The 22933-nt window shown below is 42.0% G+C and overlaps 1 protein-coding gene across 8 annotated transcripts in view; it reads right to left on the bottom strand.

Moving 5' to 3' along the window:
* The window catches only part of Rubcnl (rubicon like autophagy enhancer), a 41842-nt gene that overhangs the window by 17832 nt on the left and 1077 nt on the right, over window positions 1–22933 (bottom strand). For 2 of the 8 annotated variants that reach the window (XM_010637013.3, XM_010637019.3), the window contains exons 2-7: window positions 9389–10061; window positions 6168–6250; window positions 5229–5454; window positions 2880–2940; window positions 1430–1562; window positions 206–348 (exon numbers count right to left, since the gene is read on the bottom strand). In XM_010637013.3, coding sequence (XP_010635315.1) covers window positions 206–348; window positions 1430–1562; window positions 2880–2940; window positions 5229–5454; window positions 6168–6250; window positions 9389–9920 — 1178 coding nt within the window. In that variant the 5' untranslated portion in view covers window positions 9921–10061. Of the gene's footprint in view, window positions 1–205; window positions 349–1429; window positions 1563–2879; window positions 2941–3436; window positions 3539–5228; window positions 5455–6167; window positions 6251–9388; window positions 10062–14644; window positions 14742–21161; window positions 21534–22933 lie in introns of those variants that run through there. The other 6 variants (XM_010637022.3, XM_010637015.2, XM_010637016.2 and 3 more) reach the window with 6 other exon arrangements.

Genomic DNA, 22933 nt, shown 5'->3' with positions numbered 1-22933 from the left:
ATGCACACACATACATATATATGTGTATATATATATATTTATATTTATATAAAAAGACCAATAATAGCAGTATGTTATGCATTAATAGCAGCAACAGCTTTTCCAGGTTCTGCAGTCATCTGAACAAAATTATAGACATTCAGCACATTCCATTCATCCCACCTTTTTTAAATGGATTGCGTTCCAGGCAGCAGCCCATACTCACGTGAGTGGTGGATGGATATCAAATATGATTTGAAATCTAGGGGGCACCCAGTCTTCAGTCCCTCCAATCCTAGACTTAAGTTTAATTTCCTGTACATCCATACTGGATTCAAAGTCTTTTCGGACATGCTCTTCATTTACAACCTGCAAATCAAATGAGAAGATTTAAGGATTCCTAAAATGAGCATTTTTAAAGAGTTTAGCCAAAAAGAACATTCAAATATGTTTCCTAAAATGTACTGTGAGAAACTGAAACTTTTCAGCTGAACTAAAGAACAAGGGCCCTGTGGCACCCAGCTAAGATGACTTTTCTTTGTATTTTTAGTTCACTTCCAGACTTTGAACTTACTGCAAATAGGTCCTTTTGACCTGGAATATTTCATGAGAAGCAGAAGCCTCACCTCAGATCAGCAGACCAACAGATGCTGCCAGCTGGAATCCTGCTGTGGTCAGGCTCCTGAGAAACAGCTCTGCTTGGACATTCGCTGCCTTATAAATCTTTGCTCAGAACCATTATACTTTTCGTTGTCATCCCTCAAATTAGCATCCCATGTCCTCCACAGTCTAACCACTCATGGATACACACAAACAGGCAATACCTAACTGGACGATGTCCCTGCTCAGCAGGCTGCCAGGACCCTCCCCTTGTCTCCGCTGCCCTCTGCCAAGAACACCTGCCTGCATTTTCACCTGCCACACTGCTGTCCCACCCAAAACTAGCAAGTTGCGAGATCTCCAATCAGATTTCCTAATTACCCCTGATAAAATTAAACTCTCCCTCCCCTGAACTCCCAGAATGCCTTGTTCTGCTCTCATCCTTCCTTACAAATTCCTGTACACCAGGGGTTGGCCGGCACATCTTTGAGGGAAGGAGAGTTAATTATCAAATTAGCAGTCTGGGCGTGGCTCCTGCTCTGCTTTTGACCAGCCCTGCTCAGGTCTGAGCCCAACACTTTGAAAAATAATGATATAATAAATAAATAATGAAATAAATGAGAATAATGAAGGCATCTACCAGTAAGATATAAAGAATTGAACTGTGAACTGCTGAGCACAATTCCTTTTACAGTTGAGTAAGTACTCAATATATGCCAGTGCTGTCATTCATTTTGAGTTTCCCCCAGCACCCAGAGACCAAACAAGGAAACATACTTGAAGTCAATGGGTGAGGCCCAATGAGAATTTAGGAACTTCTGATTTAAAGTCACTTTATGTTAATACTTACTATTGAACTGGCTGCCTTCGGGGAACCTGCCAGCTGGCAATCGACTACTGAAAATATCCAGCACTTCTGGAATACTTGGTACAACTCTTTGGCTAATCGCTCAGCAGAATTGAAGTCTGGATCATAAGCAACACTGAAATGTAAGAGATCCAAAAAGTAGAAAACTACATGCATGAGAAATATGTTCAGGGTTTTCCTTAGGTTTTCAACTGTTATCCCATCTATATAACTTGGGGGAAGCTGTCTGGTGAAACCACACATCAATCACAGAATGGGGGTCTTGTGCAAAATAATTTTGTATCATGCTCAATGAACAGAGCATGTGTTCTTCATTAGGGTACTGAGAGTTGGAGGTGTGGGGAAAAGAGCAATGGATTTAGTCAGAAGACCTGGGTGCAAGGAAGCCCTACTTTTGTTATTTAATAGCCTTGTGACCTGAGAAACATCCTTTGTGAGCACCCTGTGAGTTGCTAGCTCTCTAAATAATGGCGTTTAAAAACAAATACATAGAAATACATGAATCTTTCCTGGCCAATTCCTGAGGGCTGTAGCAGACCCCTCTGCCCAGTATTAGCAGGCTATTATGGCACAAGCTTCTTGCCCCTCCGTAATTTGGCTGTGTTACCTTGGAAGTAGCAAGGCTTGGCTGAGTTCACTCCCTCTCAAGGTCAACTGACTTCAACTAAATTCTTCTCCTCCAAATTAACAATTCAGCAAAGATACACTTGTGCCCTCATCCCACAGTCCTGCTTGCTGACTTGTTATCAGCAGGTGTCCCAAGGCCTGCCCAGCTTCCTGCCTCCTCATGCTTGGAATGAACAAACACTGGCTTACACCAGCCCAAGATTCAGTTTCTCTCAAGTCTCTGTCCGTGTGTTTTTTCTATCTCCCACTTTCTTATATCGCAGATGTTGTACTGGCTTATAGGAGACCAGGACCAGGGTCTCTGGTAACAAAAGCTTTTTCTATAAGAAGTAAATGAAATTGTGTACAGAACCCTCCTGTACACTATTAAACCCTTGAAGAGATTTTGGGAGTTCGTGGCTAGAATACGTGTAGTACTGCCCCAATTGTGAGATGCTAGTCCTTTGGGAAATGGGCCTAGCGGGAGGTGCTTAGGTCATCAGGGGTGCAGGACCCGTCTTCTGGGCTGACATGCACTTTCCCCATGACACGCTGCCCCCATTGCCCTCACTGCCCTGACCGCAACCGAGCTGATGTCATCACCACGCCCTTGAACTTCCAAATGTGAGCTAAATAAAACTCTTCTCTTTAAAAGTTACCTGTTTCAGGTTATTGTGTTGTAGTAACACTTGGCTGCAAATGTGTGTGGGGTGCTGGATTGATTTCTATATTATTCCCCTCGTTAGAACTGGCTAACCCAGTCCGCGGTGTCAGAGGCCCAGGGTTCTCAGGGGATCAGGTGAGGCTGCATGTGGACAATAGATACCTTGTAGAGGAGCTGCAGGAACATCGATGGGTTTCTGTGCTCTCATTAAATTCTCCAGGTTCTGTGGGAAAATGAGAAAAATGAGTAGTGAGAGTTTGGATCTGTTTCACTCAATCATAGTGCATTTTATTAGAATATAAAACTAGCTCCCTGAATCTCAGAAAGAACCAATTATGCAGTATCTCCATGCTTTAGGTTCTTCTGAACTGCACATTCAGGGAATTGGCCAGCTGCAAATTAACTACTGACAACTTCGGGAGACCACAGATAGCCACAAAAGGCGAGATTTCATCCAAAATGTAACTGAGAGAGCAAAAGGATAAAAGATCACAGTGAAAATCTGCTTTTTAATTCAATTCTCCAAGTGAGATGAGAGATTAGCTATCAAGACATCTGAAGCAAGAAAAACAACTATTTTTTAATGTCAGAGACATAATCTGCTCTTGGGTAAGCATCTTTGAATGCATGGTATTGTGTGTGATGAGTATTGGTACATGTGTGTAAAAGGGAGAAGGAGACAGCCAGTCATATCCAGTGATTTTTTTCCAAATCTTAACCTAAAATGGCAAATTCATCCAAGTCACATTTGCTGGCCTCTTTCAGCACACTACAGCAAGAAGGTGCTTCAGCCGTTGGGCTGACCTGTAACACAGCACAACCTAGAAAAAGAAAAAAAAACATGCAACCTCAGCACCCAATCAAACACACATCTGGGAATAAAAAGGCTAATAAATTACTTCAAAATTATTAAAAATTCAGCTTCAAGGATTAAAAAAATGCAAGAAGCTATTTTGTGCCTTTACATTCACTATAATTAAGTGAAATAAAAATATTTGGAGGTTTCCTAACAGTAATCTGCCTTTAGACATGTGCTGTGGTCATGTGCTGCCTCTTCACCACTGTGCTGCTTTGCCGCCTTCTTTTCTCCTCTCTTGTGCCCCTCTGCCATGCAAGGCTGCCTTGGAGCGAGCCAACTCCGAACAACTGTGAACTGAAACTTCTACAGACTGTGAGCTAAATAAAACTTTTCCTCCTTTAACTTCGGGCGTCAGATATTTTGTCTTAACAATGGGAAAAATAACTAAAACAACACACAAGACTCTGGGAGTGGAGAAACACTTGTGAATGTAGCTTCATCTGGAAATAAGAGCTTTTGCAGATGTAAAGGTGGAGAAATGAGCTTTCATTTTTTTCTCTTTTGGAAGGAAAGGGGTGTGGAGGAGTAAAAATAACTGGTTCAGACATAGTAAGTCAGAGGTTAACTATACCCACTATGATTATATCAGCAATGGAGAAAATGAAGTGTTCTGAGCCACCCAGAAATGAATGCTACGTTAGAGGTTCTGTGGGCCAGCCATAGCATCAAGTTCAATAAGTCCTAGCCACAGAAAGGAAATGCTAAGTTGAGAACTGCAGGGCTAAAGGCAAAGACCCAGGAGATGTCAACTGAGAGGTAGTAAGGGTTTCTGGGCAGTGCACAAAATCTGCCAAAATAGAATACAAAAAAGTAGAACTGAAGGCAGGGAATTTAGGAAATAATAAGAAAGTAGCAAATGCTAACAGTTGTCGCCAGCTTAGGTACTCTTCTTGAGTAACCTCTGTAATCCCTGTCAGTTCCTGCAAGGCCCATTTGCCTTATTCTGGGTTATCATGCTCCATCCATTTTTCAAATCCTGTGCTTTGTTTTGTTTTTTCTTGGACTTTATTCTGCTTTCCTTTTCTTTCTTTCTTTTTTTTTTTTTATGGTCACATTCATCTTTGGGAATTTGTACCTGTGCATGATACATCTTGGCTCTTGTATTTTCCCCGTTCCCCTTCACTCCACCCCTCCCTATTTACAAAAGCTTTGTTTCCATTTTTTCCTTTTTTTCTCATATTTTTTCTTTCCCTCTCCCCCCACCCCTACTTCCCCTTCCCCTTTGAACCTTTTCTTCCTATTTCGCATCATCTGTTATATAATTTGGTCCTCATTTCCACTTTCAGTTTCTCACACCAGAGAAACTATTTGGTATTTACACATGTGTGTCCTATTTATTTCACTTAAGGGTGTGACCTCAATGGTTACTCAAGAAGAAAGGAAGTCATGTATGTAGGTATATACGTGGTACTGGTAACTGAACCCAGGACCTACACCTAAATTACATTCCCAGCCCTTTATTTTTACTTTGAGACAGGGTCTCACTAATTTGCCCCAAGTGGGACTCGAACTTGAGATCCTCCTGCTTTAGCCTCCCAGAATGTTGGAATTACAGGTCTGTGACACTACACCCAGCCAAGAAGTTTTAGATGAAGGATTTAGGGACAGACATATATCAGAAAAGATGTGTGTGAAGAATAAAACTTCCCCACCTTTGCCCAACTTGCCTTCGTAGCCACTATCTGAAGAAGAGGAAGACCCAGGCTTTTGGTCCATGTGGGTGTAAAAGGCAGCTTCAGAGTCAGCTTGGTCATTCCCAAGTGACCCGCGGGCTTCATCTGGGGCCCAGATCTGTGTCTGCTGCTGACTCAGGATGCTACACTTCATTTTCTCCATTTCTGATATAATTATATCTGCAACATAAAAATGGGCATTTTCCTGCAAGAAAAAAAAAATCAGTGAAAGTACTCGTTAGCATAATCAACCCTTTCTCATGGAGAGTATTTTAGATTTGAAAAACTGCAAAGTTTCATGTAAGTGAAGTTCATATATATAAATCTCAGTGTTCACTTAACTGGGTTGTCATGGGTCACTTGTAACTCATAACACACATCACCCAGACACAAAGTTTATCCTGTTGTAGTCAGCAGACAACCCACATTTTCTTGAATTTCTTGCAACAAGAAACCCCAGGCTGGTGATGGCCTAATAGCAGATAGCATTCATCAACCACGGGAAGCTCTCCATCCAGGCATGATGGCACAGGCCTGTGATCCCAGTACTGTGGGAGGCCGGGTCAGGAGGACTGCAAGTGAGAGCCCAGCCTGGACAATGTAGCAACTTAGTGAGACCTTGTTTCAAAATCTTTAAAAAATGTTTTTGAAATGTAGTTCAGGGTCTCATTTCTGGATCTCATTCTCTGTACTGAAAAACAAATAAGTAAACAAATAAAAAGTTCTCCAGCTGAGCAGAACCTGCCTGAAACCTTTTTGGGGTTTATCTATCACTTTCTACAGATCTACAAATCAAATCCCAAAAGGACCCCTGTTTGTTTACTGTGTCTCCTCAAGGCTACTTTTACAGATTTAAATCAGAACAGCACTATTTAAGGGATTAAGATGATCAGTGCTAACAAAGAAGACAGTATTCACCTTTTCTGTGTCCACAGGCAGCACGAATACATCAGGTAAGAAGGAATTCAAAGAAATGGCTCCTCTACTGCCTTGCACAGCACCTGCCAATATACCAAGTTATTAAGATGGAGCAAAGGAAGTTCAGAGATTACCTAAGAAAACAAATGAATCCTAGAGTGCAGCTTTTAAAAGCAAAACAACTGGCACTATTCTAACAGGGTAAGTGAGGAAGAAAGACCCTTGAGATGTTAGTAGGTCTCCAAGATCCACCGGAAGTTTCCTCAGGTACAGGAGCCCTGCTGAGGTGGGTGGAGGTGGCATGACACAGAGGGTGGAAAGCAGAAAGTCATGGGAAATGCTCACATGGGATGGGGAAGGTGAGAGGGGACAGTCTAGAAGCAAGGCCATGTGAATTACCAGATCACTTCTCCAACTCAGTGCAGCTGAGCCCACGCTTCCTGTTACTCACACAAAAGCATCTGCAAAAAACCCAGCACTGCTTCTCTAAAATGATGTCCCTGTAGTCAAAACCAAGAAGAAGCTGCAGAAAGTGCACTCTGCTGAATCATCCATCTCTGTTCTCTTAGCCACCTCGTTACTGGCAATGACCACCAACAAAATGGGCACCATCATGTGACTTTGTACTGCAGCATTGAAAGCAAAGATTTCTATGACAGCTACAAGAACTGAGTTATCCCAACCTGTTGATTTAGAATGAAATGCTGCAAATGTTCTGGTGGGAATAAGTTCCCAGGCTGACAGCAGTGCAAGCAGGGTTACTCAGATGCCTTGGCTCATGTTCAGGAAAGTGGCTGCTGCATGAAACATGTGGGACCTCTTGGCTTCAGAAGTCATCTGGCTTGGTGAACTTTTCCATTAAAGGAGCAGACATGGAATATTATAGGAATATAAGAAGCTATCAAACTGTATCTGTGGATACTGTTCTTCTCTGCCAATTTAGTGAGCAAACACCTATTTATAAAACTTTCTTGATGAAAACAGAAAATGTAGCATTTAGTCCACAGGTCAGAGGTGCAGATCTAAGCACAGAGGAAAAAGTGTCAAGAAACAGACAGAATGGAACAGTTGTGCTTGGGCTACAAAATTTTCTCATGCAATAAACTGGATTTTTTTACCTATTAGGATCTTAAAGAGACAAGGAATGCGAAGGTGCTTTATAAACATGTAGATGCTGAACACAGAAAGGGAAAGGTGAGATTGTTTTCTACAGCCATAGGAGATGCTTATAGGCTCTGGTGGTATTTTCTAGAAAAGGAAACCCCTGTTGCTACCATTTGACATTCAGTGATCCTAGGAATACCCATGTGGCAGTGGCTAATGCCTGTTCTTTCCATTACTGCCCTAAAACAAAGAACTAGATCATTCAGGACTTCTCTTTCTAACCCCATGGAAAAAATCTTTACCAGGTTTCAGAGAGATTCTCAAAACACTGAATAGTTTTATTTTGTTTTGATTTGTGTGTGTGTGTGTGTGTGTGTAACTGGAGATTTAACATAGCACCTCTGCACTGAGCCACATCCCCAGCCCTGTCTACTTTTTGATAGTGTCTCACTAAGTCACTAAATTGCCCAGGCTGGCTCCAACATTCAATTCTCCTGCCTCAGTTTCCTAGAGTCCTAGAATAGGCGTATGTCACTATGCCTGGGTGTTTTTTACATTTCAGTACTTGGGATTGGCACCCAGGCCTCCAAAGTACTCTATTGCTGACTTACAGCTCTAGCCCTTTTTATTTTTTTAAATTTTGATACAGGATCTTGCTAATTTGCCCAGATTGGCCTTGAACTGTTGATCCTCCTGCCTCAATCTCCCAGGTAGCTGGGATTATAGGTATGTGCCACTGTCCTTGGTACAGAAATGCTTTTAAAGGTATTGAGGATCACCAGAAGTCCCTGTCCTAGTGCTAAAGCACCTGTGTTTGGATTTTTTTGGTGAGGGGTGAGATACAGGATAATTTTAAGTTGCAAAGATACTTGTACAGTATAAATACTTTGGGCTAGGATATATAGGCCCCAAAGAAAATCTTCAGTCAGTGACAGATTATAACTTGTCACTGACATTTTGTGAGAGAGAAGGCTTGCTTCCATGACAGAATCTAACAGCAGATAAATATCTTACTTGGAAACCACTAAATCTGCATGTCACTTTCTATCTTGAGAACTATCGAGGCAAACGAGCAAAAGATAGAAAAAAAAGGCTTGTACTTTACTGTAATTTGGTTGTTATCTCAAAATTAGCCACTGAAAGACTGTCCAAAGTCTGCTAACTTTAAGCTATGAATAATGTACAAAAGATTGTCATTACCTTTGATTTTTCAAACACTTCCAATAGAAGAAATGAACCCTATATACCGAATAAGGAGGAAGATGGGTTCCTGCTAGTGAGAAATAAATAAATACATAAATGGAAAAGGAGCAGGCAAATAGACAACTTTTTAAATTAATTTGAGGGAACAAAATTTATCAATGATTTGAACTAGGGTTCTTATAGAAATACAAATAATGCAAAGCATAAATATAGCATGATTAATATTTTAAATATAAATAACATTGTTGTTATAAACATAATGAGCATGTTTAAAAATAAAATAAGCATGCCTCATTGAATAAGTAATCAACTTTTCAGTGGTGTTTTGCACGGAATAGCCCATGTTAGGGATTTTAGTATTTTAGGAATATGTATATTACACCTCAGCAATGCAAGTCTTGTTTCAATAAAATAAAAGCTTCATAGAGTCTTTACGAGGATTGTGGGCATTGTTTTTTATCTTAATGTGTTCTCACCACAATCTGTACAGGTAAATGGACAGGTGAGGCAAGTTCATTGGCCCCTACAAGCATGGCGGATGTGGAGCTCCTTCTGACTGTCTGGAAAAGCCTCCTGCCACCCACACGGAGTGGAAAATGTTTCTGATGCAGAATAGCTTCGTGAGCTGTACGTCCCACAAGGCAGACACCAGCTCAAAAACAGCAAACGGCATCATCAACTCTGTTAAACGGAAAAGATGACCTCCTTCTACAGTCTAAGAACAGTCTTTGCTCTCCTGCTGTGACCATCGGTGCCTGTGCTGGGAATCACACTACATGAGCTCATGGGCTGCTCACAGTCAAAGCAGAAACTGAGGAGCCACGTTCTAAGGGGATCACAACAGGCAGACCTTAGACGCAGAGCCAAGGGAGCAGGTGAACAGATGGGAATGAAGTGACACTGGCTAATGATACCTTTGTCCTCAGAAGCCATCAAGTGGGAAGACTCAAACACAGCACCGTCAACCTCGGGCGAAGGGGAAGTGGCCAAACTGTTGGAGCCTGTGGACAGAGATGCCTGCTGAGGCTGTCCTGCGAGCTTCTCCAACTCCTCTGTGGAGGTCAAGGAGAAGCTGCTATTCTTTTCCCCTGAGCCGGGAGCACTGCTTGTGCTGTCAGAGTCTGTGGTATCCTCAGATAATGACGTCTCTGCCAGGTCAATGAGGGACAGCAGTGAAGGGCTCAAGGGAGAGTCAGCATGGGCCACGAAGTGCTTCCCATTGTGCCTTGCTGTTGGCAGCTGGGGGCCCAAGTCCTTCAGAGGCTGCCGCATGCACGGGGGAATAATCCAGGCGGCTTTGTGCCTTGCGAACCTGATATCTAATTGGCAAGGAGAGGGCCTTGTATCCTGGAAGCTGGGCAAACTGTCGGTGTCTCCAGAGTCACGGCTGATCCCTTCCCAGGAGACCACAGGAAAATCCTGCCAGCCCATGGACTGTGACACCATCCTGCCAGGCTGGAGTCGGGGGAACACGTGTGAACGGACAGGTCGAGCTCTCCAGTGGCTGTCGTCCTACCCACTGATGTCCTTGAGCTCACCACATGGCCAGTTGGAGGTCTGAACAGCTGGCCTGTAATGAGCAAGAATCTGTCAAGAGAAACAAAGCTTCATTCCTGTTTTTTCTTACCCCAAATTATTTTGAGAAGGCAAAAAACCACAAAACTTTGAATTTTGCTCCACACAACACAGTAAATTACACATGTATTTATGACTAAAAAAAAAAAAAAAGAACTAGGCATAAAACTAGTAGCAAACCTACAGAGACAGGAAACATTTTGCAAAGGAACAAAATAAATGAAGATGCCACAAAGATCATCTAAAAATGTAAAACATCCAAATGTCAAAATAATTCCACCACAATTAAATATCTAATCCAAAATGCAAATAGTATCAGAAAGTAAAGACACATTTTCATAATTTCTTAGTTTTAGGTTGTTTTTTTCTTTTTAGTTCAGTTCATTTCAACAAAGTAGGCTAGTGGCATAGAAAATGGTGGAGGAAATCAGCAGCATTAAAAACTTTCTTTGTGTAACTTATTTATACTATAGATCCAGTAAAATATATTAGTTTATGGCATTTAAAGAGCACACTGTGAATCTAGAACCCGTCTTTAATATAATTCACTCACTTTGAAGCTCTGTTTTGTTTGGAAAACAAGGTGATGATCAAAATGCTGAGAGTATCACCAATGAGAAGACTCTTGTCAACTATTGTTACAGGTCCACCAAATGTTTCTTTTTACTATTCTCCTTTTGCCCTTGGCATTGTGCATCTTTGATGACAAAAGCGAGGCCAGCCAAGGAAAAACTGAGAGACAGAGCTTAGCCCAGGTGACGGGCATGTGGTCAAGGCTTCAAGGTCACAGCCATGGCTTTACATGGCATCAGTATGTATAGAGACGACTCCCACGTGCACTTCTTCACGTCTGACTGCCCTTAAACTCCAGGCTGGCACATCCTACTTCCTAGTTAACATTTGTCCGGTGGTATCTCCACCTCGTTCATCCAAAACAAACACCGATTTCCCCCCCAAATCTGCTTTTCCCTGCTCTCCTCCTCCTCAGGAAACACATCCCCATTCACCCGAGCCTAACAGGTAGGAGCCATTTCTGACCCTACCCTTTCCCAGCTCCATCAGCAGGCTCCAGCTACAGCTGTCACCCAAGTTGAAGTCACCTCAGTCTAAGTCATGTGACATCAGGCCACAGCTGGCCAGCGGGCTTCTCCAGTTCTCTTGCCTGCCCACAGCCCCAGGTAGTCAGAGTGCTCTTTTGTGAGCCCAAATCAGCATGTCCTCCCCTTAATCAAATCCTAGGCTTCTTACCTTGTCCTTCAGATTGGACATGCACTGCCCTGCCAGCTTCTCTTTCTTTCAGCAGACTCGGAGAGTCCCAACCACACGGAGAGTCAAAGCCCTTGAACTAGAGCTTTCTCTCACCCCAGGTGTAAAGTTCCAGGAAACTTTACCCTGAGATGCTCCTCCCCAGATGACCACACAGCTGGCCCTGGTTATGAATTACTTCCTCACAGAAAGCTTTCCAACTACCTCCCTGCAGGCAGTCCCCTGGTCTCCCCTCCTATATCACCCTGTTCAGTTTTCAGCACAGGGGTGCTCACTTCCTGGAGCTTCCTTCTTTAGCTCCTGTACTGTCAGTCTCTCCACCCTGCACCCCCTAACCTGAATGATAAGCTCCATGAGAGCAAGGACCTTTCTGGTCTTTGCCAGGTAACACACCCCATACCTAGAGTTGTATATGGGGCTCAATAAATGTTTATGGACCAAGGCTGGGGATTTAGCTCAGTGGTTCTGCTGCCTGCCCCGCAAGCACAAGGACCTGAGTTCGATCCCTGGTACCAAAAAAAAAAAAAAATTTTTGTTTTTATACACCAAATGAACTTCCAACACAGCAGAAATAAAACCAAGACAGAGAAAAAACTACCTTTGTGGTAGGAACAACTATCCTATTACTGAGCCAGTATTATTCATACAGGGATAGAATTGAATTCATGTTTCTAAAGAAATGAATTTTTTGTCACTCAGTGCTTACACTGACATGGTATAAATTCAAATACACTGAAGAACCCACATATAAATCTTGTTCTCAGAAGCGCTTGGTTTTTTAACCAGGCATAGTGGTACGTGCCTGCAATCCCAGCACTTTGGGAGCCTGAGGCAGAAGGATCCTGATTTCAAGCTCAGTGTCAGCACCTTACTGACTTAGAATAAAATTAAAAAATAGAAAAAGAGTTCAAAGGCCCATGGTTCACACCCAGTACTGCAATGGGGAAAAAGGAGGCTCTGTACTCTAGGTCACAGCTTTTGGAGTGACACAAGCGAAGGAGATAAAGTCTTCACAAAATACTGAAACCATCTCCTGAAAATTATCTTCTGAAAGTACTGCACAAGCCCCATGTTACTGTTCACAACATACACAAGATGGGGCTGCATGTGTCAATTGTCAGAACTCAGCATCCCAAAGTGCTTCGGAATCCTTTTCCTGACCTCAAATCCCACCTAGTGCTCCAGTTTCTCTCTGTCACACATCTCTCCTATCCAGTAATTTCAGATTTTATACTCACTAAGGAAACCGTGTCTATGTTTCTACAAATTGCCCAACACAGAAGCCTACAGAGTGAAGGGCTCCCATGGCACTGAGCCACACCAACCCTACTTCATTCTCAGATATCACACTGTTAACCCTTTTCTTAGTGCCCTGAGCAAAAACAGACTCCCTTATAATGCAATTTTCAGAAGTAGATGCTGGCTTTACTTTTTTAAATAAATGTATTTTTGCTTCATTCAAATTACCAGCAAGTGCTGGCTTTGCCAGGTTATAAAATCAGACTGTATTAGAGCTGGAATAGGTTACAGAGCTTCAGAACCACAACCAAGCAGTGGTAGAGAGAGAAAGAAAAGCAAGCAAGGCTGGACACTCGGCACATGACCTCCTGAGAGGCAGGCTGACAAGAGGAGTCATGCCGGGCCACAAGCAACTCCAGGTCTCAGGGACTGCAGGCCAACTCACCATGTTTTGATCTTTAAGCACTAGGTAATTTACAGGGGCCACCACATAGTAGCTGGGGGTGTTATTTGCGACATTGCTTGGGGTCAATGAAAATATTTATTGAGCATCTACTACATGTTTGGCAGTTTTTGTTTTGGTAGCACTGGGATAACGTAACTCAGCGTATGTCCTGGGCTAGGAGAGATAGTGAGCAGGTACACTGATCCCAGCCAGTCCTCCTGACTCCATCAGAAGGGTGTCTGGCAAGAATGACTACGGCACCAGAAAGACCCCACAGCCCCAACAAGGGCTGCAAAGATACACCTTTGAGGAAGGGGCATGAGCCAGCGTGACCTCTACAGTGACCTCACAAAGTCTTTCTGTCTTTGAGCAGCTAGGAGTCACATGGCAGGGCAACACTGGGCACATCTAACAGTCCTAAAGTTACTCCTGGAGCAGACACAAGTGCTTCAGATTTAGGACTTTCTCTGTCCCGACACTAACTACTCACAGAACACATAACTGGGAGCATCAGAATAAAGACCCACCTTAACGGCTACCTTCCCAGGGAGTCCAGCCTGATCACCACGTAAAAAGAACAACTCCCCTCCTCTCACCCCCAGCTACCTCCCCATCTCCGTTTGTCTCCTTTGCATGGAACCTGTTTTACCTAACTTCAAAGATATTGCTGCCTGGAATGTAAAACCCATGAGGGCAGCTGTTATTTAAACTTACTTTGGACACTACTCTGTATCCAGAACCTAAAACCCAGCCCATAATAGGTGCTTGATAAATGTATTCATCGGCTGTATCGAGAGGACAAACAAACAGATAGATTATACCTAAGTAGGGCCATGCTGGTTATTATCATTGCCCAACAAAGAAAGTCAAATATAGATGCTATTCTTTAGAAGAAATTCAAAGTCATGACCTAAAATGCCTTCCAGTTATCTCTTTAAAATCCAATATATGAGGAAATAGAAATAAAAAAAAGAATTGATGGTGAAAGATAAAATTCATTTTTTATATTTACTTTGCATTGGAAAAATTGTATTTATGGTGTACAATATGATGTTTTGAAATATGCATAATTATGGATGACTAAATTGTTCTAATATATGTATTCTCACGTTTATTTTTTATGTGTTGCGATGACACCTAAAATCTACTATACATTGTTAACTATAGTCACCACCACATTATACAATAAATCTCCTAAATTTATTCTTCCTATCTAACTGAAATTTCATATTTTTTAACCAACATCTACCCGACTCCTCTTCTAACCCTTTGCCCCTGGTAACTACCATTCTACTCTCTGTTTTTATGTATTTAGCTTGTTCTGACCCCACATATGAGTGAGATCCTATAGTATTTGCCTTGGGGATTGAACCCAGGACCTTAGGCATGCCAGGCAGGAGCTCTATCACTGAGCTACAAGCCCAGCCCCTTTTTTTTATTTTTCATTTTGAGATAAGGTCTTGCCATGTTACCCAGACTGGCCTCAAATTTGCCATCCTTCTGCCTCAGCCTCCCAAGAAGATGAAATTACAGATAATTCACCATCCTACCTGACTCAGCATTTGTCTTCCTGCCTGTCTTATTTCACTTAGCATAGTGTCCTCCAGGTTTATGCACATTGTCACAAATAACAGGATTTCCTTACATTTTTAAGGCTGAATGGTGGCAGACAGATGTATATATCACATTTTCTTTATTCATTCATCCCCTGATAGACACAAGCTGATTCCATATCTCGCTGTGATGAACATGGGAGTGCAGATGACTCTGACATACTGGCTTCATTTCCTTTGGATATATCTCCAGGAGTGGAATTGCTAGATAATATGGTAGTTCTATTTTCAAATTTGTGAGAAACTTCCATACTGTCTTCCAGAATGGCTGTACTATGTCACATTCCAATGTCTTATTCCAGGCACATGCAGTAGCCTGCAAGGGATCCCTCTTCTCCACAACTTTGCAAGTAAAATCCACTGTAAACACCTTGCTAAGCATGACCAATAAGAAACAAATGCAAATAATCAGAGAATGAAAGCAGCTTTAATTGACAATAGCATGAGAACTAAGACATTAACACAGTCCCCCAGAATCCGTTCCTGTCTCTCTTCATGTCTACTTCCCTTCCTGCTTTGATTGTAAGCAAAGATTCACATCCCAAGGACACTAGCAGACTCTGAAACCACCACGTCACACAGAAACCATTCAGATCCTCAATAATGTGAATCCACAGCTTTCACAAGGCAGCCAGGAATCAGGGTAGTCTGCAATTTCACTCAATTGTGACGTCATGACCAATGCCATGTGAACACCATGTTGCAACAAAGGCAGCAGGAAGGACACGGTGCTCTATTGTGAAGGTATTTGAGTGCCATCATCATCAACAGGATTCCTCTTTAACTGACCCTGAGGTTTGAAGGTCTGATGTCAGAGAACACAGGAATGACTAAAAGCAACTGACAGTAATAGGTGGGTTAGGGCAAGGTGGGAAAGATCCAAGCAAAGACTAGAGAAAGCTAGATGCTTCACCTAAAAGAAGTGCAGAAACACACAAGGCACACAAATGGCCAGCTTCCTATGGTCACTGCGTAAGTCACCCTTACCACTTCCATTCGGCACAGTGAACACCATGGTGTTTTCCCTAACTTTCTCCATTAGTCATCAGCAGAAATGGAACCAAAATAAATCTGACACCTGATCCAGAGCTCTATCCACTGGAGTTCACGTTTTGCACATAGGCTGAATGAAATCAGAAAGATACTTAAACTTTTATTAGCAAAGAAATTATAAGAAGTGTCATATTTGTCACAAAACATGGGCCTAAGAACCACATAGCTGGCTGGGGGCCACAGCACGCACTTAGGCTGAGGTGGGAAGGTCATGAGGGCCCAAGAGTTCAAGACCAGCCTGAGCCACACAGCAAGACCTCAAAGCAAAACAGAGAAAGCATTAGACATGTATGTCTGACATCATCTTGCTGCAACAGCTTTGTTTTTTGGTACTGGGGATTGAACTCGGTCAGGTCCCTGCACTTGTGAAACAAGCAGCGGAACCACTGAGCTAAATCCCTGGCATCTGCAACAGCTTTTATGATCGTTACCTATTATGTGTATAAAAAGAAATATTTGAGGAAAAAATCTAATATAAAAATATTTATGAACACACAGCTATTTTAATATACTACAAAATTATAAAGCACACATGAAAATAGCATTTTGTTCTTGCTTTCCAACAAATCATCTCCTCCTCTAAAGGTGTACGACCTCTATTTTGGGATCCACTGAAAAGGTAATTTAATGTTCTATATAAAAACTTTTCATACAGAAAACAATAGTAAATAAACAAAGACAGAATAATACATAAACGTAACTAGATAACTAAGTAGGACTTTATAAAAATATATATAAATCCAGAAATTTACCCAGAGTTCAAGGTGGATTCCTGAACTTTAAAAAATGACAAGATTTCTTTCTATGGGCAAAAGAAATGAGGAGCCAGGCTGAAAAATGTCTAGCATTTCCTCAAATAGTCAACATACAACTGCCCTTTGATCTGGTTAATCTACACACCTAAGAGAGATCAGAATATATGTTCACACAAAAACTTATACATGAATTATTATAGCACCATATCATAGGCAAAATGAAAAAACAATCTAAATGTTCAATAGCAAATAAATAGATAAACAATACCTTCTACATCCACAAAGTGGAACGTTGTTCAGCCACAATTAGAAACGAAGTACTGATTCATGCTACAACATGGATAAGCACTGAAAATATTATACTAATTGAGAAGTTGGCCCCAAAACATTTAATATTTATATAAAATTCCATAATATACTATGTAATATACTATGTAATTATATAGCCATTTTAATATACTACATAATTATGTGGCACATAAAATGACCAGAATAGGTGAAACCATAGAAACAGAAAGTAGATTGGCAGTTGCTTGGAATAGAGATGGAGAAAAAGCTAAAGAGTGCCAGGTTTCTTTCCAAGGCATTGCAACTACTCTAAAAGCTGTGGCAATGGTGGGAATACACTAAAAATTACTGAGTTGTACACCAAATGGGTGAATCACATGGCACGTGAATTCTGTCTCAATCTCAGTGACAGTTTTATAAAATGAAATGAGAAGTGCCCTCTTTCCTTTCAGAAAGATCCAGGGAGAGTAGAGGACTGGTCTCCTAAGGACGGCAAGGGTCAAGGAGTATCAGGTGCACATCAGGCTGTAAACAAAGATATTGCATGCATCTGAGAAAGCTAAAAGTAGAAAGTACTAATGGGGATGCTAAGTAAGGGTATCTAAAATAGATGTGGAGAAGAAAGAGGAAGTAACAAGAAAAAGTGTAAAAATAAAGTTATCTAGAAAAACAAAAAAATTATCAAGGGCTGGTGAAGATGATGGGTCAGTGCCAGGGTCACCAACAACTGGACATGGATGGCCAGTGCTTCAGGCCCACACTTTGTCTTTCTATCGGCACCAAAGAGGAGGGTTTACGTCCTAATGTACAGATAGGAAACAATATGTTGCAGTGATGTTTGTCTATCTTTTAAAAATTATATGCACAAGGCTTTAGAATTAATTGCTAGAATATCTTAAATCTGTTTTAAAATACTAACAGTGGGGGATAGGATATGAATGAGTCACAATTGGCCACTGAAGCTGGGGGAAGAGAAAATGTTCATTATACTGTACTATTCTCTGTACTTTTCCATAGGCAAATTCCTATCAGTGAAAGTTCCTTTTTAATGCTCAACACTTACTACATCTGTCCATGTGCCCCTAAGAGAACTCTGTGACTTCCTTATCCTACTTGGACACCGCTATACCTTCTACCCCTAACTCTCTAGGTTTTCTTTTAAATGCTACCTATGGACTGAGGCTGTTCTCATCACATTTTACAAAAGTGCATCCCTACAGATATGTGCTGTCATTTATCACCTGGGTAGCAGTTGTCATAGCTACTTTCCCCTTCATCAGTTCCTAACATATATAGCTTCTAGTTTGTGCCTCATCTGTTCTAAATTTTCTGTACACACACACACACACACACACACACACAGAGTTTCCTTTTCCCTGGATTAGACCAAGACCCTCAATGTGTTTCAGATTATCACCAATCTAGCCCAGCCTACACTAAAAATGAATCTATTTGGTTTCTAGATTGCACCAGTCAAAGAGGAACCAGAGGATGAGGGTAAGGTGAAGATGACTATAGCTATCTTGATTAACAGACAGCTGAAATGTAAGCAAAACCCACCAAACAAGTAACATTGTTTGGAAAACCAAAAGGGAAGAAAATAGTAATCTCCATTTTCACAGCAGATCAGAGGTCTCTTGAAGTTAATGCCAAATTGTTTCTCAGTACTACAGCATACAGCTGTTTTCAAATGAGCAAGACCCTGGAGGCCCCAGCTAAGCTAACCTATAGCCCTAATTCCTAGGGCATAAGGATGAAGGGAAGACCTTTTAATCTCAAGATAAAAACATCCCAGAATATCAGTATTCATGGCGTGTGGACTTCCACAAGCCTAAATCTCCACAGAGCCTCATTTAAACTAAGAGCAAGAAGAAACAGATGTTCACATAGGTCACAGAATAATTCAAAGGACGTGACAACTGAGACATATTTTTTTAAAAATTTCTTAAAATATGCATATATAAGTTCGAATCTCTTTACCAGATTTGAAGCAGTCATCCCAAAAGCTGTCTTCTGAAAATAATTTCCAAATAAAGAAAGAGAATAGGGAAGTACTGTATGTATATTTTCAGAACTCAGCTGTTTTCAGATTCACTAGAGCTTACTGGAATAAAAGAAGGTAGAAAAGTATAAGGAAAAAAAAAGCTCTACCCTCCAATTTTCATCACAGAACATCAACTGGACAAAAGCACCTGCTGACCATGGGTGCCTTCGGCATTCCTGCCAAAAACAACCTAAGAGGTCTAATTTACAGTTCTCTTTTAATAAATGTAAAGCTAACCTAAACAGATATTTCAAGCACTTTCTTAAAAACACAAATTTTTTAACCTAAATATTGGTAAATCACAGTGAGCATGGAGTTTATCTTAACTTCATTTGCCACTTTCCAGCCTCCTGTTAGAGATGACAGAAACCCTTGAATCTAAAATATTTTACACTCTGAGAAGTACTTTGCTTTCCCAGTCCCATACCTCATGTTTCAGTGGAAATAAAGCATTTGTTCAAAATGGGATAATTATCACTATTTCATGCATCTGAACTCTGAGACACAGAAAAAGAAACTAATGTGATGGTCACACAGCCACTCTGTGGCAGGCTTGGGTTCCCTCCAAATGTGCTTCAAGGCCCCGTCTCTCCCCTCATGCTCCTCTTGCATGGGATAAAAGCCATACACGTATACATACACATAATTCTATGCTAAGGGCTAGAGCTACACACAGCCCAGTGGTCGTAAGCCTGCATAATTAGCATGTACAAGGACCTGTGATTGGTCCCTGGCACCATTAGAATTATAATAGACATTTAATGCCAATCTTGATGCAGTCAGAGACCACCATAGGAAAAAAGGACAAACTCCTGGGCCCTTAACCCTTTAAGAGACCCTTAACTCATTAAGAGCATGATTTGTGCTTTCTTCTGAGGCAGTCAAGGACTTAACAGCTGTTTTTTCTTTAAAAACAAACAACAACAACAACAAAAAAAGCCACAGTGACTTTTCTGGGCCTTACAGATAATAAGTAACTCGAAGCAGAACAAAGCTCAACCTTCATTTTGTGTGTCTTGTTTATTACCTTCAATTATCTGGGCCTTTAATAATCTTCTCAGCTCTGTGTACAGTAAAAGCATGCTAAACATTTGGAGGCTATCTGTCTAAAAGCTGGCAAGACAAGGTTGGCTACTCCTTTTTATCTAAGCACTCACCCCCTTTCACGGCTGAGAAGTAAGACATTTACAGGGTTACTCAACCACCGTTGTGTGCCTACAGGTCTCCAGCTATTGCCCTAAATCACCGTAGATTCCAGCAATTTCCCCCAAACTCATTAAGCCCTAAACAGAAATAATCATCTCATGGAAACCTAGACATGTGACAATAACCAACCTGACCCAAGCCAACACCAGCAAATCCATGAGAGCCAGTCTTACTCTTTTATAACAGGTCTGTCTGATCTTCCTCTGTGCCTCTTTCAGCTCCTCAAACTGAAGTCCTTTCCATATTTTCTTACTCTAACTCTGCCTAATAAACCAGCCTATGCCTCTCACTGAGAAATTCTGAAATCCTTTCTTCTGAGACAAGAGTCAAGAACTTATTTGGGCAAGTTGAGGTCCCCATCTCTTTGGGGGACCTCTTCAGACCCTATCTGGTGGCAATCTAAGATAATTTCTAATTTAATTACTGTGTGATCTTGAGCACTTAAACTGTCTACTTACTTTTCTTCCCCCCCCCATTAAGTTTATCGGTACATTTAAAGCAAACAATAGTTACATTCATCATTGGGATCTTGTACCTTTACATGATAGGTCTCGGTTCTTATTTTTTCCCCTTACCCCTGCCCTCCCGTCATCCCGTTCACTCTTCCCTAATTGCAAAGACTTTGTTTCCATTTCCACTTGCTTTTCATTACAGGATTGTCCTGAGAACTAAATGAACTGTAGCATGCTTATCTCAGTTTGGTTCACAATGTTCTATAAAAATCAACTTTCACATTGCCATCATCATTACTGCATAAAGACTTACAATTTAGTATAAGACAGTACACTTAAGGAAATCTAGTTTTATTTCCCCAACTCTTATTTGAGTCATCCTTTGAAACCCATGAAAAGAGAAAAAGCAATCACAGATACTTTTGGATGCCACGGAAAAAATACGAGATGACTACTGATCATTAGTGCTGCTGAAATTTATTAGCTTTGAAAGGTTGGACAAATTTCTTTGGAACTGCATTGCTGAGCATAGTGGTACGCTCCAGATGCTGAGGCAGGAGGATCATAAATTTAAACCCAGCCTGGACTGTATAGCAAGGCCCTGTCTCAAAACCCACATTAGAAACATGAATCTAGATTTAGTTTCCAGGGCAACTACTCAAATTTGTCTGGGCTATTATTTATGTGTCCTCTGATTGGTGGGGAGCAGCTTCACTCGCTCCCCTAAAGACTATTCAAATGAGATGCTTACCTTTGAAAGTCAATCCTTGGATGGTACAGAATTTCCTGTGTCAGGAAACAAGAGCTGAGAAAGCCGCCAATGTTTCAAGTTAAATAGTTGCACAAAGACTGTGTCTAATCAAATCTCAAGCGCACAGTCCATAACCCTGGAGGTTCCTTACACCTCCCCCGCTTTGTAAAGGCCCTAAAGAAGTCAAGGAGAAAGGTGCGGTTTCTGTGTTGATGTCACACTGGGAGGAGCAGTTTCCAGTGCGGAAAGAGGAACTGTAACAAGAGATGGAGAAACAGATGCGCCTGACCCTTCGGACAGGTAATTATGAAAACCCCAAAGTCGGGCGTGGTGGCGCACGCCTGTAATCCCAGCACTCGGGAGGCTGAGGCAGGAGGACCCCTGTGAGTTCGAGACCAGCCTGGGCTACATAGTGAATTCCAGGTCAGTCTCAACTACATAGTGAGACCCTGTCTTAAAACAAAACAAAACAAAACAAAACAAAACAAAACAAGAAAACCCCAGAAGGACCCTGAAACCTTTGCTCCAAACAAGAGTCCATGGGAGGACCACAGTGGGGTGTGGGCAGCAATATGTGATCCCTTCCCTTGTTCAGACCATACAGAAACCCTCCCTCTTTCCAGCTCATTTATCTTTCAAACTTCCAGGGGGATTCTCCCTGTCTCACACAAGGTAACTCAAGCTCAGCAGGTTCCCTAACTTGTCAAGGCCTTTTGGCCACCTGGCTTTAAGACGGGATCTAAGAAACGCAGATTTCAGGAAAACGATACTAAGCGGGAAGGTCATAGCTGTCAGTGCACGCAGAGTAAGAACGGAGTGATGCCAAATAAAGAACTTCATGATGTATCTCAAGGCCTAGAAAAACAAGAATACTCCAAATCTGAAACGAGTAGAAGGAAAGAAATTATAAAGATTAGAGCAGAAAGTAATGAGATTACGATCCCCCAAACCCATAATACAAAGGATGAATTGATCAAAGAATTGGTTTTGGTTCTTTCAAGGAATGAAAAGGGGACCTGGGTATAGGTGGGGGTGCAGGAAGGATCAAGATGAAATTCCCCCACGAGGAATGTATTTGCTATGCATCGCAGAAACAGAATAATAAAAATTTGAGGAAAAAAAAACCCAAAAACATATTTGTCGTTTCTCAAGTCTTTGGCGCGCTCCCATTGTATCTTCCATCAAAAGGTCTTTCTGAATTCCACGGTAATGACGCGGTACGGGCAGTTCTTGAGTATACCCTTTCCTTCCAGCCTTAATTTCCACTTAGGGCAAAATAACCCCTCCTCTGAAGGGTCTCCAGGCTGACAGCACCAATTTCTCAGCGGATTCATAGCAACCCCCACCAGGCGGTCGCCAGGCGGGAAGGGATGGGGAGGGCGCCCTGTGAATTCAGTCTCCTGCCGCAGTCTCAGCAAGAGCGCCGTAGGCATTGCTTTCAGGCTCCAACCTAGCTCGGTTAAATCGCAAAATGTCTGTCTTTCTGCCACGACATTTGCATGGGTTTTGAGTGGGAAGAGAATCGTCTGCAGGCTTCAGCACTCTGTGATGACTCGGGAACCGAGAAAATCACTCATCCCGGAAGGGCGCGAGGGGGCCACGCGGGCTCCGGCTTCGGGGCTCACGCAGCGCAGCCTAAAGCACCACAGACTCTGCTTCTGCGCCCTCCGCGACTCACTCCGAGCAAAGGGCCGCCCTCGCTTTCAAACTCCACACCGCAAAAATCCGCCTCTGCTAGTGGATCCCCTTTCTACCCTCTCCAAAGCGCCCCC

The sequence above is a fragment of the Fukomys damarensis genome, unplaced genomic scaffold (genome assembly GCF_012274545.1).
Source record: "Fukomys damarensis isolate Sample0158 unplaced genomic scaffold, DMR_v1.0_HiC HiC_scaffold_38, whole genome shotgun sequence".
In the NCBI taxonomy this organism is placed as follows: Eukaryota; Metazoa; Chordata; class Mammalia; order Rodentia; family Bathyergidae; genus Fukomys; species Fukomys damarensis.
The sequence above is the reverse complement of the archived record's forward strand: the minus strand, read 5'-3'. Positions and strand labels throughout refer to the sequence as shown.